The following is a 14,580-nucleotide window of genomic DNA, read 5'->3' on the forward strand; positions in this document are numbered from 1 at the left end:
CGTACTACGCCGTGCGCTTCCTCCCGGGCGGCTGTATCACAGAACACCTGTACAAACTGGCTGTATCTTGAAAGCCATCTGCGGCGGGTACAGAGTCCTTCCTCCTTGAGCTGTGCTTTCACGGCTTAGTTCACATTGATGCGAGCGGTGGGACTGCTGCTACTTCTGCCGCGCTCATTTCGTCAGCGAGCTTTCACGGTCATCGAGTGAGATGCGTTCGTGTTTACTGCTGCGCGCGTGTTACCATGCTTGTTAATTTAGTTTGCCAAGTTTATACGGCCGATAAAACTACAATCCTTACTTCGTATAGCTGTCCACTAGTTTGCTATTGCAATCAATGCTTCACCTTTTGGGCGAAACTACGACTTTTTAAAGTCAATTGTCGGCGAGGCAGCTTCGGCAGGTGATCAAGACGTTGCCATTTGGCTATGCGGAGCAGGGCGTGTATAACGCAGACGAAACTGTGTTGTGTTATCAGATGCTGCCGGACAGCATGCCATGAAAGGCAACTCATGCGCGGGCGGCAAACACAGCAAAGTGCGCGTTATAACACTTCTGTGCACTAATATGGATAGCATCGACCGGTGCGTGCCCTTTGTAATCGGAAAATCCAAGAAGCCGCGTTGCTTTCGCAACTATGGGCCCCTGCACTACAGGCGTGAAGGCGTGAATAACGCGCGATTTATTCGCGGAGTGACTGAGAGAGTTTGACTTCGACATGCAGAGGCAAGGCAGGCGCGTGCTGCTCGTGCTTAACTGCTGAACGCACCACGTTCTAACTTCTCTGATGGCAGCGACTCGACTTTTGCTGCCGCCCAATACGACTTCGAAAGTGCAGCCACTTGCGGCCGCCAACTTGCCGCTTCGAGTTTCACTGTATTCAGCCGTTAAGATGGTGAAGGCAGCCTGGGCAAAGGTGACGGCCGCTTGCATGCGTAACTGTTTCCGCAAGGCCAGCTTCCGTCAACGTAGTATCTGATGGCGAGCCTGACGCTTCCGAAGAGGATCAGCCCGGCGGCGATTTGTGGCAGCGCGTCGTCAACTCCGACATGATGGGCCACGACATTGGCCGGGATAATTTTATTTTTGCGGATGAAGACACTGATATTGCGGAACCGTGCACAGACGAGGCGTCGTTCGTGAAGTGTGGGCCAAGAGCAATGCGGAGGAATCGGATGATGATGAAACATCAGAGCCAGCACTCATAAGCGCACCTGTAGCAGTGAGCTACATAGAGGGTCTCGGCAACTTGTCTATGCCAATGGCCTCGGCGAAGAGCACGCGTCCGCGTTGAATATTTTAAGCTGGAGACCACCCTCATCGGATGTGCACTGCAGAAACAGACGAGCATCACAGACTTCACTGCAAAAAAAAAAAAAAAAAGTATGTGTTTTGACTCGCAACTTTTTTATGGTCCACTTACTACGAACTTCGGGATATAACGAACGGATGCCACATGACGCTCAGGTTCGTTATAAGCAGGCTCGACTGTATGTGTTGCACAGTGGTGACCGGTTTCCTCAAGTCAGATTCACTGCAATAGATCAGTGTTATGCAATAAAGCATACGAACGCCGTGAAGGCTGTTTTGGTTTCGTGTTTGATTGAGTGATCGTGTCCCCATTAGGAGGAACGCACTTGAAGGGGTGCGTCTAAGATGTCGAATGTGATCATGAACAGGTGTTTAGTATACACAATGTACAACGGTATACTTTTGGATGGGATTTCCAAGGGCGTGTGTGTTCGATATATCCGAGTTGGATATATTCTGGATCACCTGTATTAACCAAATTAAACAAAGTGAAATTTTGTTGCAGTTGGTCTTTAAAAAGGTAGGATCACTCAAGCTACAGGAGGAAGCTTTTTTTTTTTCCCCTCCCATTGTGCCTGTGGCTGCCACAGAGATGAGCAAACGCGCTGCACTGCTTTTAATTGCGCAGGATAAGTTTGGCGAGCCTGGCCTCAACTCTGGCTCTGGTGGATTGGGCCCCTGCAGCACTGTTCTCCAGGAGGCCAAGTGCTACATGGGGCTGAAGGAGCAGAACATCAGTGCGCTGACTCCCCGGCACAGCCAGCAGGTGGGGCAGCTGCTGCGGCAGTTGCAGGCCTCAGACGGTGCTCGGCTGACCAGCCTGCAGGGTACCTCTCTCAGCACGGCAGGGATCGATTACGTCGGCCTGCTGCGTGAGATCGCTGACGAACAGAGCTTCGAGGTCACTTACGTGCCCATAGACGAGCTCAGCCCCGATGGTGTGTACTGCTTCAAGTTTTTTTTTTTTCTTCAGTTCTCCAGTTATGCCGGTTCTTTTTTTCTGTCACTGTGTTCGGCATAAACAGAGGCACATTCACTACGAATGAAAACACTGAATGAGCATTCAAACGGTGATCACTCTGTGGCTGTGTGTTCAAACGTTGCAAGTGACTGCGTCTCACATACACAAAATTCTTGTTGTAACTAGGGTATAGGATTTTCGGTTAAAAAAAAAGAAAAACCAAAAAGGTACGACAAATTTGTTTTCTGACATTCAATTTTTATATTTGCACGTTAAGAATTTGCAAATATCAACATTTCCAAATTGAGATCGAATACGGATACTTAACTTTGAATGAAATATGGCATAATGATATGCAGGTGCATTTATGAGCAGTTTATTTATTTTAACGTGTTGTAAGATCATAATTATGTTGTCAAAAAAAAAAAGTTTAGTAAGCTGTTACAGTAAAAGCTTGTTTATTTGACCTTTGGTTTAAAAAAAATGAGTAATTCACACTATCTGGTCTAGCCAACCTGTGCTTTATTGTACAGCATCAAATGCCTGTTGGAGTCACTTGGCCCTGCGCCAGCTGTCGCTTCTTGGCATTGCCGCACTAGATGGCACAGTGTGTTAAGAAATAAGTGCCAGAGAGAACCCCAGCTGCCGCATGGCGCATTTCAGAGGGCACATGGTGGTACTAGATTGAGCCGAGTGTCCTTAGGGAAGCACGAAAAAGAAATCCCGCTGCATTACATGCCTCATCCATAACTCGTTTCAACAGTGGCAATACATTTCGTCGCAGTATTGATTCAATACTACATGCATTACGGTCAACAGTCTTCGGGAGATGGGGCAAACCGTTAGTAGTTTGGCGCTTCACTGTCTCCTTTCTTCTGTCCCTTTTTCACGAAATGTATTTCGCGCCACAATCAAGTATACCTAGGAATTCTGCACAAAATTCGGCAGGTCGTATTTGTAGATTAGATAGAAACAAATCCAAAGAATTGTGTTGGCTCCCGCACAGCCAGCAGTATGTGATTTGCTTTGAATGCAGTCAAATCCACTTATAACAAGATTAAAGTGCCAAGCGCAAGCACCCGTCTCTCTTCCACCCCTTTGATACACGAGTCGCCTGTGCGGGTGGAGTGAGGCGTGCAAGGCTGGTGATGCATAGTGCGAAGGTGTGTCGTGTGGGGTGCGCAGCACAACAGCGGGTGTGGTGAAGGCGTGCGGCATGCATGCATTTTTTTTTCATCACAGTTACTTACTATCCAGATTTAATTCTTATATTCAATAATACAGCATGGGGACAATGTAGTAAGTGGTTTATCTTACCTTAAAACTCGCAGAAGTTGCTTATTGTTACATCGGAATATTGTTAAAACCTGGTATCACTTTAAGTAGGTTGGACTGTATTCGCATCTCATCTAGTGTCAGAAAATTTTGAAATACAGTAAAACCTCGATAATTCGAACTCGGTTAATTCGAAATTTCGGTTAATTCGAAGAATTTGAGCTGTCCCGTCATTCTCAATGCAAATTCTACCGGATAATTTGAATGGCCCACGCGGCTCTATTCGGATAATTCGAAGTTTCTGGCTAGTAGCAACGTGCGGCGGTTAGGTTAGGGCGCTCCGTACAGTCGCCAACCGATTTCCCAAGCTCGTGGGGACTGAAAAATAGTCCGGAAAACTCGTTCGGCCGAAAAAAAAAAAAGTTATAGGGCGGCTTAAAAACAATCTCTAATAATGCCCTGCCTCATACCACGCTTGGAGGGGATCGACTTGCTTGGATTTGCGCAGCAATGACGTCGTCTCCGCGTACAGTCGACACGAACGTCACCGCGTTGGCGATCTCCGCCAACGGAGTTCGCCATGGAGATCCAAGGTACGAGCTTCGCACCGCTTAGCTCTCGCGAAGGTACAGGAGGTAGCGCCGATCACTGAGACATGGGTCTCCGAGACACCTGCTCAGTGTACACGCCACGTTCAAAATAGCAACCGAAACTTGAGAGAAAAAAAAAACTCACTGAATTAACACGCGTGGTGTCAGCGCGCACGAGCGAGTGCGGTCTATCGCTTCAACGGAAACTGAGCGGCGAGAGCACGGCGCATACAAAAGGTCAGAACCGTCTGGAGATCGCTTTTCAAGATACGGTGCGCGCGAGAAACCGCTCCGGCGCTAAGTACGCAGTTGTTAGAAGAGTACACGGGAAGAGTAGAGGTCGCCCCCCCCCCCCCCCCTCCCTCCCTCCCTCCCTCCCTCCCATACCCCTACGGCCTTTCGCACGAGGGAGCAAGTCGCGTTTACGCTCCGCCGTGCGTTCGCTCTCCATGAAAGCGCGCGTCCCCCGCGCGCTGTCACTCGCACATACGGCGGGCGCGCGGCGATGATTTTATCGCCCTTGGACTTTGTATGGATCCTCAGGGCGGCGACGCTGACGGCGAAAATCCGCTTGCAGTGTCCATATAATTGCTGTCGCAATAGAAAAAATCCCATAATAAATGGTTACAACGATAGTGCTGAGCGCATATTACTAAGAAAAAAGAAAAAGTGCAGTACTCTTGAGCGTTTTGTCAGCCAAGGAAGAGCGGGCATGGCCTCCGAGACTGGAGGATTGCGCGAGCTCTCTATTGATAGCGCGCGTTCCAATCTTGGAGGCTATACAGCGAGCCACTGGAATTCAAGCCAGTGCAAAATCCAACATGGCGGCCTCCAAGATTGGGTAGCGCGGCTCGGAAAGAGCGATTTAGTCCGCAAAATCGAACTTTGGGGTCTCAATTCATCCGAAAAATTGGGTGCGAAAATGCATGAACTCAATGGGAACCCTGATGGTGCATTTTTGAAGTCCGGAATATCCAGCAAGTCCAAATTTTTGGAGTCAAGCACCACCACGCCCGCTTTCGCGGCAGTTATTGATTCCGTGAACATCGTCCGCAACTTCGTTGAGTGCAGTGCGGGTGATATTTGTATGCTACGTTTTTTGAGCCAGCTGGAGAGCATGGCACTAGGGGCAGCGAACCAGCGCGCCAAGTAATCCCGCATCGGTGATTACTTTGAGTAATTTTTCTCGGACATGGAAAATAAAGGTGATTTCTTTTTGCGGCAAGTCCTTGCTTGTTTTCTTTTTATATTATTCATTTCGATTAATTCGAAAGTCCGCTTAATTCGAAGAATTTTCGCGGTCCGGCGGCCTTCGAATTATCGAGGTTTTACTGTACCTGGCTTTCACATCTAATAGGAATATTAAAAATGTAATATTCAATGGCATTCGAAATTTAATATTCCCGTGCCCCTAGTTTCAACTGAAAAGGGTCAGTGAATGAAAATTTGTCGTGAAAGGTAAAATGGCAATTGGAATGTAACCTTGCGCAAGCCTACAATTCCTCGATACAAGGAGCCTGGAGAGGTTAAAGTCACACGTTAGCTTGTTGTTCTAGCTATCTTTGTCTTATTTGTATCCGAGCTCCCTACCCGCTTGATGCTGCAAATAAAGGTTCTATCTGTTTGTGATCGAACCACAAATTCATTCACCTTTAATTCCTTCATAGTTGTATGGCCATATAGCAGTGTGCGCTTGCTAGAATGCTTCTCTAAAGCTTTGAAGTAGTCAACAACGAGCATAAAATGGGAACCTCAAGCTAGAGCTAACAATTCGCAAAAGCACTTGTCTTTGTCCCTTTGAAGTCCTTTCGTTGAATTGTTGGCTCCGGGCTGTAGAATCTCTTGTTCGGTTCGGCCGCTATTAATTACTTCGTCCCCATTCTCTTGTGAAACGTTTGTCTTGCTTAAATTTCTAAAGCATTGTTATTCTGTCAACTACATGTTTGAAGAGCAGGATATTCAGTTGTAGTACAGCAAGTTTGTTTTTTTTTTTTTTTTTCTTTTTGACACAGGAACTGAAAATAGGTTGCCAAATTTTAGACAAATAAAAACCAAAGACACTGAACCATTTTTATAAGAGATACGCTACACATATGATGACTATTCATATTCCCTTGACCCATTCATAATGCACACATTGTGTACTGGATTTTGTGGATTACAGTCAACGTCTGAAAAATGGGGCAGTCCGAGAAAAAAACTAATGCATGCAGAAAACACCATTTAGTAGGTATTTCTCGGATGGAGGGTGTCAAGGACGGAGAATCAGACTTGTGCAACTCTCCCAATGCATCGTTGAGATGGCTCTGAAAAGACCTGTTTATAAAAGAAAAAGAAAATGCAACAGTGGGTGCCATCAATGTAGCCGGCGCTACTTTCAGCTGGGTCAACGCTGCCTGTTACTGCCTTAGCGGTGCGAAAAAATCATTGATCCTCTTTTGCACCGTGTTCCACTTGCACGCAGTGATGCTTGCTTCAGTTTCAACCAGGGTTATATCATTGCTGCACATTGATGACGCTGTCATCAATGCTCACGTCAACTCGGAGCTCGTCGGCTGTGTAGGCGCTGGCTCTTCATTCTCATTGTCGGAGTCGTCCAAATCCGTCACCTGACAGATGATTTCATCGTCTGTTAATGCCGCACAAAATTCGAGATCTTTGTCGGCTTCAGCAAATCCTTCAAAAGTTATCCTGGTTGGAATCGAAATGCCAATGCTGAGCACAGCGCCATGTGTCTGAGCACGCATGATCTGTACAGAAGCTTCAGGTTGCGGATCATGCCTTGATCCATGGCTGCAAGATTGCTGGGGGGTTTGGCGGCAGAAATTTCATCTGCAGAGCCTTTAGGTCTTTGATGTAGCCATGCACAGCACAGTTATCCCACAAACAGCAGAACTTCTTGATTCTGCTGTTCGAGCCTTCTGTCCAACTTGCAAGTGTAGACTTTGAATAACTGCTGTATTATCCAGACCTTCTTGATGGCCTCGTACTGAACAGGTAGGGTTGCCCCCAAACACCCTGGATTCAATTTCCCTACAACGAGCATAGGAAGCTTCTCGCTGCTTGACATGTTGCTGTCGACAAGGATGGTCAGCCGCTCATTGCTGTGTATTCCTCCATGGCAGGGGTCACCAGTAAATGCAAGCGTTTCGTCTTGGAGCACTTTGTAGAACAATCCACTCTCATCGCATTTGAAAATGTTCTCAGGTGCGAACTGCTGCAACGAAAACTGTAGCTTTCCATTCCGTTACTGCGTGATGGCTGAATCATCAACAGCACCACTTTCCCTGCACTTTCTTGAACTAGAGGTCATTTCGATTCTTGAGATTTCTGAGCCACTCATCGCTGAACTTGGAAGTCCTCGACGTTCATTTGAAGCGCGAAAGCCACCACCTTTTGCTTCAAGATGTAACCAGAGACTGGGATTCACTTTGCTTTCTTGGTGTTTAGCCACACATGGAGCGCTTCCTCAAGCTTCAGGTGAACACCCTGAATCGCATTCTTTTTTTGAGCCCAGGTTGACTTTCCAGCTACTTCCAAAATCTTCAACTTGTTTTCCATAAAATCCGAAACCGTTTCCTTTGAAATTCCAAACTCCTTGCCCACATCGGCTTGTGACAAGCCGCTTTCAACTTGCTTGATCATAGCGGCTTTGTTTTTCGATCGTCAGCCTACAATAGGGCTTTGCACGCTTCAAAGCCATGGGCGAAGATGGCGAAGGCATAGTCGGTGCATCGCTGTCAGGTGCGACTCCGCTCGATGAAAAGCACAGCACTAAACAGCGAGAAGCTTCATAGCGAATGTCAAACAGAGCGCCTAGCAGCACAACACGATCACACGACCTATCACACAGCTAGCTTAACATGTAGATAAACACAAAAGGTTATGGCCATAGCTGTAGTGGGCTCTGCCAACGGATTGGCATGCGAGAGTGCTGATTTGATGTTTTGATACGATACGGCTGGCTACGGCTAGCGGGTCAGCGTGCCAGAGTTGGGGTTCAAGGCTGCGAGATAATCAAAATGGTGGTGATAGATGCCGCTTCGGACCTGCGGTTAGGGGTAAGAAGTCCGGAAAATCGGACATTGACTGTATCTGCAGGGTCCGTCATCTTCACCATGGGATGAGATCAGGTGTGCTAGTATCACTGAGAGACGAAATTCTTTTCTGAGCATGATGTGGTGGGTTTATTCCTCAGTTTGCCATAGCTGTACTCCAGTCAAGACTGAATGTTAAAACACTCACGTACCAAGCTTTGGGTGCATGTTATAAAACCACAAGTGGTCTAATCTAAGGTAACTGCATGGTCTAAGGCAACTGCAGCTTTCCTGCAGCAAAATCATTCTGAACCCACTCAACTTGCATCAGTCTTTCTCCCTGTAGACTCAATCAGTGTTACCTACATTTGGGCCAACAAATATTGAACTGTTTCACGTAGTAGCGAATTCTCCAGTGAAATATGAATCAAGCGTCAAGGACTGTTCGATTCATATCCGAAATTTAGAATGCTCGTGCACTTTTTTTCTTTAGACCATGCGATTGATTAAAGAAACATATGAGAAAGATAATCATGCAACACCAGCACGCAGTCAGTGAAATAGCATTTTATACTACAGTCCAGTCCCGCTACAACGAAATTCACGGGACACGCGAAAAATTTAATTGTGGAGGAACTTCGTTAACGCGAAATTAGTGCGTACCCCAAACGGCAAAGCCGCGAACGAAACAGAAACAATCGTCCGGGAAACCTTCGCAATGGCGTGGGGGATAAGGTTGAGACGTACTGAAGGCGGTCAATAACTGTCAACTTCACGAGAGAATGCATTTCGTGCCGCTGTTACAGCATTTTTCGTACGTTGCGGCCTACGCCCAACTCAACGCGCGTACCCGGCCGATCGCGAAACACTCATTTTGCGGCACATGCACCGTCACAATGAAACGGATTGAATTGTGAGAATTTCATTGCATATTTATGCCAAAGTCGGCAAACTTGGCAAGCTTGCGCTTAACGGAAGTTTTATTTCTAGAAGTCGGTCAGCCTGGATTTCTCACGCTTCACGGCAAGCAAAGGCGTTATGCGAGTCTCACAGTCCGTTAAAAGAGCCATCGCAATGTCATTGTCGTGGGCTCTGATAACTTTTAAGATGAGATCAAAAGGATTGATTACTTTCAAAGCAGTTGCCGGATTCAGTGTGTCTAGCGGGTTGTCATTTTCCGCAGACGACGAGACGTTAGCATCTTGACAACAGCGGCTGTGGCACGGCCGCTCGGGCGCTATTAGAGTGTACTAGTCTAGGCGCTATCGTGAAAGCAATCTGCGACATCCACAAAGTGAGCGCCTGTATGGGCCTCATCTTCAAAGCGATCTGCGATGTGGGCAAAGTGCAACTAGTGTCGGTAGAGTGTGTGCGCTGTGCTTTCGACGTTTAGTTCACGGAGGTCAATTTGCTTGCTGCTCGCGTCTTCTCATTCCAGGGTGTAGACACCGAGTTTCCACGGTCATCGAGCGAGATGTGTTCTTGTTTAGCTATGCACGCGCGACACCGTGCGTGGTAATTTAGTTGTTAAGCGAATGTTTACAAGTTTATACGGCCGACAAAACTATGATCCTTAGTTCGTATAGCTGTCTACTAATTTGTTAGCGCAATCGATGCTTCACCTTTCGGGTGAAACTGCGAATTTTTTTCCCATCCGCTTTCTACCTCAGCGATCATATGTGCCTTCTCCTTGAGAGAGAGAAATTTATGCTTCATCATTGGTGTAGCCATTTCGACTGGACACACACAACAGAAAACGGCAGCGATTGTGGTGATCCCGTGCAGTTTCCCGCAGGCGCGTGATGACCACACATGGCTATGGATTGCAGTGGCTAAATCGGTACTTTGAACTTTATTTCCTTCACAAAAACCTCATTCAAGGGGACATACCATCGTCACAGCTTTGGAAGGGCCTTCTAATTTGACTACTCGGCAGTTCCAATTTCAATTCAGTCCCAGTTTCGTTCTCGAAAAGTTCGTTGAAGTGGAAATACCGAATAAAACGCCTTCGTTATGGAGATACTTTTTTTTTATTACTTTCTATGGGCAGCTGACGGGGAATCGGAAAATCTTCGTTGTGGCGGAAGTTTTGTTGTATCGGCATTCGTTGTAGGGGGGGATTCGACTGTATAACTATGAACATCCATTGATTCAGGAGTTCTCTTTATTATTCTTCTCTCTCTCTCTTTTTTTTTTTTGCTTGTACAGGGTTTTAGGCATCTTCTCAATCAGTTGTACTTACAATCACTAATATGCTAGTGCTGCTCATTGTGCCAGAATGAACCTTTAAATGCTGAAATGTTAGCCCATTCTCCCCAAGCCATCGTGCTTCAATTTCGTCAACTGCATTCCTTGTATTTTCTAGTGTCTTGTCGTAAGAGCAAGAAATACTAGACCCAATGTTGCCGCTCATCTTCCTCCTATTTGTTTTGCCAATGCAGGTAAGCACCAGTGTCTGGTCCAGCTGACGTCACTGCCGCTGGCAGTGTGCTTTGGCACGGCCGACACGCCCGAGCAGGCACAGGTGGCTGCAGCGCGCTGCGCACTGCAGTACCTGAAGATCATGACCAAGAAGTGAGGCAGGCAGGGTACCTGGCTCAGCAGCATGCTGGTCAACCTGGATTGAACAGAGGAGTTCTGCCACCCACAAGGCAGAAAACCCTAGCATTTTGATGTTCAAGGTACCTTGTTCAAAGAAAACCCGTCTCTAGTCAGATGAGCTGCACTTCGGCCTTTGGCTGTTCCCTCCTCTTCGTTCACCCGCGTCCTTAATCCGACCTTGGGGCAGTGTTGCGTTCATCCGGTCCCATACATGTGGGGCAGGGCCTATATGCAAAGCCAAGCCTGCGCAAAGGTTTACGTAGCTTTCGTGTCTGGTCGACAAGGGGACAAGTTGCTGCAGGCTGGCCTATAATGTCTTCCCATTTTTTTATTGGCTTCTACCTCTAGCCAATTGCATTCTTGCACATCTCTCTTAGCAACAGCTCTCTCAGCAGCCAAGGCATAGTTTATTTTCTTTCCTTAGTTTTACCTTTAGACTGTTTACACTAATGAAGGACTTCAGGTAGATGGTTTACCTGATCGAGGTAGTTTGTGATTGATGCATTCTTCAGGTCTGTGCTGAAGGGCAGTTTACTCTTCTTGCTTGTTCCAAGAACGGCAAGAGAGGTGCAATCACAGTAGCTTTCTCATTAAATGAGATCTGTGGCTGCACGTTGTCAAATTTTTATTTGTTTGTGCCTCGATCAAGGGTGTTTGCACCTGGCTCAAAGAGCTGGGACAAAATGTTATTGTGGAGGACAGACACCGAAAAAGTTAGGGGCCTTGAGGCAATTTCAGAGAGTCTAGCCACGTTTTTCAAGACAAAAGACCTTTTTTAAAGGTGCTGCATTTGTAAGACGCGTAAATTCTGGCTCACTTGGCCAATCACTAAACTGCGCTGGCAAGTTTTGCACGACATACACAAGAAGAAAAAAAAAGAAAAAAGCCTTCTTTAGTGATTTTGATTGTGCAGTTAACAGCAAAATTGCCATTCTACAGTGCACTGCATTTGACTAAGCTAAATTCCCCTCTCAGTAGGAAAGTGCAGCAGCAATGAAGGGAGATAAACCCCTCTGCTTGTTTTCTTTACTAAATGATGAAGTTCCGCAATCTTCGCATCCAGACTGTCAGAAATTGCATCAGCATTGCCGGTACAACTGCATGTTTGAGACCTGTGTGGCATTGCACTGCAGTTTTTCTGAAATGGCATCATGCTGTAGTTATATTCGTTCTGTTTAGCAGTTGATGCATCTGCGTAGCTCACACAGTCTTATATAGTTGTGAAGATTCACTTTGCTATGCTGTGTTCTGTCTGCTCTGCAAGAGAGAAGTAGCCGCAAGAGAGAAAAAGAAAAAAAAAATGTTTTTGTAACGCTTGTACGTTACCCGTGCGGAAACTGTTGCCAGAAGGGCTTTTTCTTCTTGAACGGACGCTACAAAAGGAGGGATGAAGAGCGTGGCCTGTTTTTTCACACTAAGCAAAGAGCCAAAATTGTGAACGAAGATGGGGGAACAGCCAGCAACTCTAGCTGCAGAAAGCATTTTCTCTCACATTCCGAGGAACTGACACGAATCGGGCATCCAACGATCTGAAAGTCTGGAGATTGGGAGGGAGGACAGCCACACCATCGTCTTATAAGATATGTATTTGAATGCATTTTTTATTTTAATTTTTTCCTGAAGCAGGTGTTGTAAATCTATAATCAGAGTATTGCTTACAGAGTCCCTTTGTTGTTCTCGCAAGCATATGGAGTAAGATTTTAATCTAGTAATTTTTGTAAGACAAGTTTTCTTTTTTTTTTAAGCACTGGTTGAAGGTTAGATGCTACAGTTTTGTACTGCATGCTGCAGGCTGGGCATCTCCCTTGGTATTGTTGCACCATTCTGTTCTTTTTTATTAGTAGTAGTATTATTTGCTGTAGTATAGTGCATGCATTTTGCCACAATTGTGACTACATAAGATTGCTTTTGCAGCTTATCTATGGTTGCTGGTGTGTGAAGATAAATAGGATGGGACTTCAGGCTGGCAAGGAGGGAATGAATATTAACCAATCATGTAGATGGGAATTTTTCTCTTAACTATCAAGCATGTAGGCTAGCTTTTTTCCCAATTTCCAACCTTTCATCTGCGAGTGACAAAATAAACGGTAATCAACAAAACTGCTGTGTTGTGTGTTTGTTCAGTGCCAACAGTTGAACAGTTACCAAAAGCACTCTGTGCATTTTGCAATCCTGGGTGAGACGTACACTGCGCATCTCTCCGAGGCAGTGAACTAATTTCTTGTTTTGCATGTTGTGTGGCTGGTTACAGTCACACTACTTGGAAACTCATGCGCCATCTTGCTAAGATGTAGATTTTGATAGCATGTGCGCCATTTTCCTAGTGTAAGCTCTTACATGGACAACACAGAGAAGTTATCACATGTTCTCAACAGGTGTAATCGTGCATGCTTGAATCGATTTTGGCTGAATGTTGCTTTTACTAATCATTCTGTATTTAAAATACAGCAGTGTATTACTCTAATGTGCCATACCTGCAGTGCTCACAAGGATTTGGCGCACATGATATGTACAATCGGTGTGAAATGGAATGCGAACAGTGAAGTACGTGGCTGAAGCATAACTGAAGGTATAGTGTGCGCCGTCTAGTCATCACTACTGACAGGCACGCACATCAGGTTAACAGCACTGCACGATGATGCTCCCTCTATACTGCAATAGTTTCGTTTCTGCTGTGGTTCTCTTTTATTTGAAAGCAAGAAAAGATGACGGCACAAACTGTAGCACGCGCACCGCTGTTCGCGTTTCATTTGATAGTGATAGCACACATGGTTTCGCCTCACTGTGCAATAATACTTGCTCTATACTGCAATATTTTACCTTCTGTTTTCTTAGATTGTTCTTTTCTGGCTTTGAAATAAAAGAACCAGAACAGAAACGAAAATATTGCAGTATAGAGAGAACATCATCGTGCAATACTGTCGAACCGGATATGCACACCTCTCAACGGTGATGACCGGACGGTGCGGTACGCACTATACCTTCAGTTATGCTTTGGCCATGTGCTATGCTGTTCGCATTTCATTTGATGCCGATAGTACATGCAAGCATTTCGTAACACAAAGAATTGAGTTGCCTGCGTTGAACTGCGAGATGGTCTTGTACACTGGAGTAATGCTTCCTTAACTTTGAACAAAGCAAAAAGCACTTTCGACATTTTGAGAGATGCACGTCCAAAGCTCTTGATGATTTACTCCGTGTATGAATCCCTAATACCTCTGACACACGGTTAAACTAAAGGCCTTTGAAGTAAACCACTTTACATTGAGCTGAAGGGCCCCTTACGAAAAGGAGTTTTGCCGGTGACACACAATATGGCGCGGTCTCCTTTATATATATATATTTTTCAGAAAGCGCCGCAGCAAAACGGAAGACGCTGCTTGTTTAAACTAAAACTGACAAAGTGCGAAAACATTGTGCATCTGTTTGGTGCAAAACAAGAAAGCATAAAAAAACTGAAAGCATGATGCATAAAAGAGCTGCTGCTTGCGCTGAATCATGGCTGGTCTGGAACGCGTCAGGCGTCTAACCATATGTGCATGCCAGACCGGCCGTGGGTAGAGCTATGGTTTGCTACATGTGTTCAGTAGTTAACGACAACGCTGCCGTTACAAGCACCATTTCAAGTGGCACGGGCGATAACGTACGGTGCGCGTCGATTGGCACACTGCCCATGTGGTATTCTAGTTCACTGTAATGCTGCGCCGACAAAACTGGATGGCTGAAATAACTTGCAGACGAAGCTGTCCGAGGCGAGTATGGTGACGTGACAGTGGCGACATCTGCGACGGGGCCAGTTGCATGC

General features: G+C 46.0%; 1 protein-coding gene across 1 annotated transcript in view; it reads left to right on the forward strand.

Moving 5' to 3' along the window:
• The window catches only part of LOC119441938 (interferon-inducible double-stranded RNA-dependent protein kinase activator A homolog), a 45,494-nt gene extending 32,621 nt beyond the window's left edge, over nt 1-12,873 (forward strand). The window contains exons 7-8 of the mRNA XM_037706608.2: nt 1,940-2,249; nt 10,616-12,873. Of these exons, the coding sequence (XP_037562536.1) occupies nt 1,940-2,249; nt 10,616-10,752 (447 nt within the window). The 3' untranslated portion in view covers nt 10,753-12,873. The remainder of the gene's footprint in view (nt 1-1,939; nt 2,250-10,615) is intronic.
• The last annotated feature ends 1,707 nt before the right edge of the window (nt 12,874-14,580 follow it).

Source organism: Dermacentor silvarum, chromosome 2, assembly GCF_013339745.2.
Source record: "Dermacentor silvarum isolate Dsil-2018 chromosome 2, BIME_Dsil_1.4, whole genome shotgun sequence".
NCBI classification, from domain to species: Eukaryota; Metazoa; Arthropoda; class Arachnida; order Ixodida; family Ixodidae; genus Dermacentor; species Dermacentor silvarum.